Below are 6,141 nucleotides of genomic sequence, written 5' to 3'. Positions count from 1 at the left end.
GGTTAAAAGTATCCTATTCAAAAGCACTAAATGGGCCTAATTATAGGTGACTGTAAAACTCTAATTAGGCGAGGACTCATTAGCTGCTAGAAATGGGAGGAAAATGCAGACCTGAAATTAAAAGACATGAATCACAAATGCAACCTCCTCAGACAGTTGAAAGAAAGGGGCTTAATTGCCTTTTGATAAAAATGGGGTGGGGAAGGCAGGAAAAGGGAGGAGGCCAACCAAAGAAGGGGAATCCTGCAGACCAGACCCCTCCTATGGGCTTCCTCTGCAGGCAATTCCAGCTTTTCTCTGGAGGCCATTTACAAGAAAAGTCACTTGCCTCCCATGCTGGCAAGGTGAAATGCGGGGGGACTTGTAACTGGCACCCTGCTGTCTCTTTCTTCCACTCTCTGAGCTGCTTTCTGTGACCCCTTCATCAGGATTCCTGGGACCTTGGTCCCCAGTAACTTCTTGAAATCTCTTCTCTGGGGACCAGGGGCATTGCCTGGTGGAGAGGACACATCTTCCCATCCTGACTCAGCCACTCGCTGGCAGTGTGACCTTTGTGAGTCACTTGGACTAAGCAAATCTGTTTCCTCAATTACACACCGGGCTGATCACATGTGCCTCACAGAGTGGTAAATGAGAAAGTGCTCTGTAAACGGCCAGCTCTTACATAATCGTTAGCCTTAGGAACCAGGTCGAAGGTTCTTGGAGGACAGAAATCATCTCTGAGTCATGTTGCTTTCAGATCCCTGCCACACTTACCAGTAGGGTGGGATTGAAGAGTCATTTTCACTGTGAGGTAAATGGGGGACCATAAGGAAGAGGGTCTCCCTATACTGGTGTGAAAAACAGATAAAATCATGGGATGAAGCTGTGGTAGTCACACCATTAATTGTCACATCGAGCATTTACTGTGTAGCAGGCACCAACCTAAGCAGCTCAGACATATTATTGACTTAAGTATTCACTCAGAGTGTCCTTAAGAGGGAGCATCAGCCCTATTTTAAAAATGAAGAAATAGAGTCTCAGGTTAAGGGACTTACTCAGAGCTACGCTGCTAGTAAGTAGGAAGCAGCACTTGAGCTAGAACCACATTTTTTTCTTTTTTTTAAGGAGGTAAAGTTTAATTTGGGCTCCTGGTTTCAGAGCTCAGTCCCTGGTTGGTGGATTCCATTGGTCTCGAAGCCCTCACTCCTAACTGTAGAATTCAACCAGTCAGCAGGTAGTGAATGACATTTGGGTTTTGCAGACTTTTGAATGTCCTTGAATTATAGTTCTAGCTAACAATTCTCTTTTAAAAAATTTTTAATTTTTTAATTTATTTTTATGTGATGCTGAGGATCACATAAAACCTAGTGCCCTGAACATGTTAGGCAAGCCTACCACTGACCTACAACCCCAAACCTCTAGCTAACAATTCTTGAATGCTTATCACATAGTAAGTTCTATGCAAAGACTTCTACATGCATTAACCCCTTTAATTCTTTCAACAATACTATAAAAGAGGTATGCCCTATGCTGTTGTTTATTTTCCCTACTTTGCAGATGAAGAAACTGGGGCCCAGAGAGGTAAAATAAATCACCCAAGAGCACTGTGACAGATGAATGTAAATAGAGTGTGCGCACACACACATACACACACACGCGCGTATATGTAAACCTCACACAATACTCCATAGATATGTATAATTTTGATTTGTCAATTTAAAAAGTGTTTTAGATAAAAAGAGATGAATATAGAGTTAAATAAGAACCTCCTTAGTCTGAATCGGAGCCTACATCCTGACCCACACAATATTTTGCAGCACCTTGGCACAAGCAGCCACCTCCTTTGTTGGAACTTTAAGACTGAGTCTGTGGGGTCCAGCCCATCTGATTCTAGAAGGAGGAGAGAGAAGTCTGGTGGGAAGGGCTTCCATGGCCTGGAGCTGAGAGGCAGAGAAGAGTGAGACAATCATTTATGTGGGAGGGAGGATGGAGAAGGGGGAAAGAAAGAGGGAAGCAGGGACAATTGTAGAGTATATTCTAAAAGCAAGGAATTTTGCTAGTTGCTTGGTGGTGCAGAGATGATATAGGCCTCCAGAGTTTGTGGCCTATAAGTGAGACAAAGTTCTACGTTCAAATGGTTCTACTGTGAAACTTGTACGTGGACGGCAGGTGCAATGAGCTTCGGACGTGCATCATGGGCAGAGCACACATGGCAGATGGAATCACAAAAGTGTCACAAATACAGAAGAATCTGAGCAGAGTGTTGGAAGGAGGACAGGACATCAGTAAAGAAAGGTGGCAGAGGAGCTTTCCAGGAGCTATGATTGGGGACATCTAAACTTTTCTTTTAACAACTGATAATCAATTTATTAAAACAGCTGACTTAGGCATCTGCCATGGTGGCTTCGACCTCCACTCCCGGCTCAATACTGATGGAAGTAATCTGTTTAACAATCTCAGAAGGGCTGTGCAAATCAATGAGTCGCTTGTGGATTCTCATCTGGAAACGATCCCATGTCTTGGAACCTTCACCACAAGGTGTTTTTCTTGTAGTGATTCTCAAAGTCTTAGTAGGCATGGGAACAGGTCCTTTCCCTTTGAGATTCTTTTCCTTTGCCCCTCTGATCAAGTCAGCACACTTTCTCGGCGATTTCACGTTGCAGCTGGTGAGGGTAATTCTAATTCTATGAATCTCCACCTCTCGTTCCATGGGTGTCTTTCGGGTGTCCTTAAATGTCATGGCTGCCGCTCGACTTTTCTGACCAACTTGTTTCTCTGCAAGAAAGCATTGCGGTGAGTCAGGCGCAGAAGAGGGCAGCGCGGTTGCTCCACTGCACCCTCAACTGCATCGCTCTCAAAAAGCAACTTTCTCTTTCTGAAATGGCCATACAGTTGAAAAATTCTGCCTAATGGTGTGGTTTGGATGTAAAATGTTTCCCAAAGGCTCTTGTGTTAAAGGCTGGGTCCCCAGTACAACAGTGTTCACAGGTGGGACTTTGGGGAAGTGATTGAGCCATGGAGGATCCATCTCATCAATGGATTTACCCATGGATGGTGCATAATTGGAGGTGGTGGAAATTGTAGCAGAGGAGGCCTAGTTGGAGGAAATGAGAAGAGTATATCTTGTCTCAGCTGCTATGAAGTGAGCAGCTTTGCTGTTACCATGTTCCTACCATGATTCTGCTTCACCCACAAGCAAATAGCAATGGGGCCAAGTGTCTCTGGACTCAAACCTCTACAACTGTGAGCCAAAATAAGTCTTTCTTCCTTTTGATTTTCTCAGGCATTTTGTCACAGCAACAGAAATCTGACTAACACACCTACTAAAGTAGATTTATTAAGTAAACTATTTATTGTTGATAAGACAATAAAATTGTTGATTAGAAGTCCTGACCATCATTCCTTAGTCACCATTTATCCAACAAGTGTTCAGCACCTGCTATCTGTATGGTGCTCTGCCTGGTACTTGAAATATATTAATTGTGCATTGACAGAGAAGATACCATCCCTCCTTCAAGGAACTTGAAGTTTTCCAGATGAAATAAAGAAACTTGGTATTTCTGTCTAACATCTTGGATAGAAAAATGCTTATCTATTATTGGTCTTTTGAAATATTTGAAAAGAAAATCAGTTATCATTCACTGAGTGCCAAACATGCACTGGTTGCTTTATAAATATTTATTTGTTTCACATCTCCTCTCCATCTTCCCTGGAAGGTCAACTCCATGTTTTGTTCATTGTGCCTCCAAATGATGCCTGTCACATAGTAGATGCTCAACAAATACTTGTAGAGTTCACAAAATGAATTTTTTCAAATCTCTCAGCAATACTTCAAGGTCAGTGTGATAATTTTTCTTTTCCTTTTTTTTTTGAGACAGGGTCTTGATAGGTTGCCCAGGTTGGCCTTCAGCTTACAAGCCTCCTGCCTCAGTCTCCTGAGACACTGGGATTAATGGATGAGGGCTTCTATGCTTAGCAAGGATTATTTTTCTTCTGTTGGTTCAGAAACTGAGACTCAGAGAGATTGAATAACTTGCCCAAGTTCTTGCAGCTACAAGTGATTGAGAAGAGAATCAAATACTAGATCTGCCTGACTTTAAAAGTGCTTCTGCTGTTATCCTCTGCGGCCACAGGTGCCTAGAGGCAGAGGCACTAGGTTGAAAAAGTCTGCGATATGATGTGAATGTGCAAGAGTGCACTTGAGACCAGGGAACGGTGGGGCTTCAGGGACCAGAGGAAGGGGAATGAGGCTGCGTGGCATTTGAGTGTGAAAGGATCAGAATTCCACTCTGAGGACTTTAACTGGAAGGCACTGAGGAATGCAAAATTGTCGCTTAAGTGGAATTGTGTCCTAGGAAAGATTAATCTAGCAGCAATCTACATAGCAGTTTGAAGTTCAAAGAGGTGAGATCAGTTATTAATTCAAAGTTGAGAGGGAAGTAGTTGGTCATTGAATAGAAGCAGCAAAAATAAGAATGGGACGGAGGAGACCAGTGTGGTGGTGTATACCAGTAATCCCAGCAGGAGGCTGAGGAAGGAGGATTGCAAGTTCAAGACCAAACTGAGCAACTTGATGAGGCCCTGTCTAGAAAAATAATAAAATAAAATAAAAGACTGGGGGGTATAGCTCAGTGGTGTACCACCTCTGGATTCAATCCCCAATATTGCATAAAAATTAAAAAAGAATGGAAAGAAAGGCTGACAGAAAGTCCAGGGTTGAATATTTCCTCTCATATGCAGAAGTTAGAGGGGGAAATGGGAATAAAAAATGGGACCTCATGAAAATAGAAGGGGCCTAGTACAGGAAGGATATCAAGGGGTAGAGAGGAAGGGAGAAGAATGGAAATAAAAATCAACCAGATTATGCTATATGAATGTATGAATACATCATAATGAATCCCACTTTTTCTGTAATTATAATGCACCAATTAAAATGATAAATAAGTAGAAGGAAGACCAGTAGAGAAGAGGAAGGGGACTGGGGAGAGGAGAGGGGAGGAAAAGGGGAGGTACTGGGAAATGAAATGGAGAAAATTGTGTTATGTGCCTGTATGAATATGTCACAGTAAATCTATTATGTATAATTACAGTGTATTAATATAAACACTTTTTTTTTTGTTTGTTTTTGCGCTACTGGAGATTGAACCCCAGGGCCTTGTACTTGCAAGGCAAGCACTCTACCAACTGAGATATATCCCCAGCCCTAATATAAACACTTCTAAGAAAAAGACCAGGGATGTAGCTCAGTGGTAGAGTGCTTGCCTAGCATGCATGAGGCCTGGTTCAATTCCCAACACTGAAAAACAAGAAAAAAAGAAAAAGAAGAGGAGGAGAGGAAGAAGAAAGAAAGGAGGGCCGATGTCAGAATAGACTCAAATGCCCCAAATCAGGGCACCAAGCTACAGCTCAGAGATTGATTTGCAGTGACAAGTAGGCAAGGCAGTTCCTCTGATGGTCTCCTCCTGCCTCCTAGAGTTCCCTCCAGGTGGGTGGCAGCTGCTGTTGCAGGAACCTGGCTTTAAAGCAGTCATCTTCTTGGCGGAGCCTCTGGCTGGTCATTTCTTAAGCAAATATTTGTGGAGCACTTTGTATTATATCCTTGCAGCATCAGCATCACCACTTTTTTTGCCCTTAGTTCAATAAAATGCATTAAGCGCATACTGTGTTAGGGTTTGGAGATACAAGGAGAACAGGCGCGGGACTCTTAGGCTTCCAACTTCAATCTATATGTGATCTTTGCCCTTCTGTTTCTTCCACCATAAAATGGGAATAGTAATTGCACCTGTCTTACCGGATTGCTGTAAGGATTAAATAAGTTAACATATGTAAAGCAAAGGGAAAAGGGTCTGGCACGGAGGTCAGTGATTTATGCTTACTAATGTACGAGACAAAGCCCCTTTCCTCACCAACACGATCTTGTAACCAGATTTATATGGTCCAGCATGATGCTGCAATAACAGATGTATACACAATGGACAAAAAGAGTTCAAAGGGGGAGAAATTCTTACAGTGACCTTTGGTATCGTTCAACTTGATCTGTCCCACTGAGAGCCAAGCTCTTCTCAGTTTCCAAGGTTTGAATTTTATCCCCAGTCTCATCAGACTCCTCAGTGATAAATGACTATCAAATCTACCCAAGTTTCCATGTCCCTTGGACTT

At 42.7% G+C, this 6,141-nt stretch overlaps 1 protein-coding gene across 1 annotated transcript; it reads right to left on the bottom strand.

The window, feature by feature from the left end:
• Positions 1–2,365: 2,365 nt before the first annotated feature.
• On the bottom strand, positions 2,366–2,722 carry LOC306639382 (small ribosomal subunit protein uS10-like; the record flags this gene model as incomplete). Its single annotated transcript, XM_079102863.1, has 1 exon — positions 2,366–2,722. One exon carries the CDS (start codon positions 2,720–2,722, stop codon positions 2,366–2,368), a length of 357 nt encoding a protein of 118 aa, XP_078958989.1.
• Positions 2,723–6,141: the final 3,419 nt, after the last annotated feature.

This window comes from Sciurus vulgaris, assembly GCF_902686455.1.
Source record: "Sciurus vulgaris genome assembly, chromosome: 11".
Lineage (NCBI taxonomy): Eukaryota > Metazoa > Chordata > Mammalia > Rodentia > Sciuridae > Sciurus > Sciurus vulgaris.
This window is presented reverse-complemented; position numbering and strand designations above follow the sequence as displayed.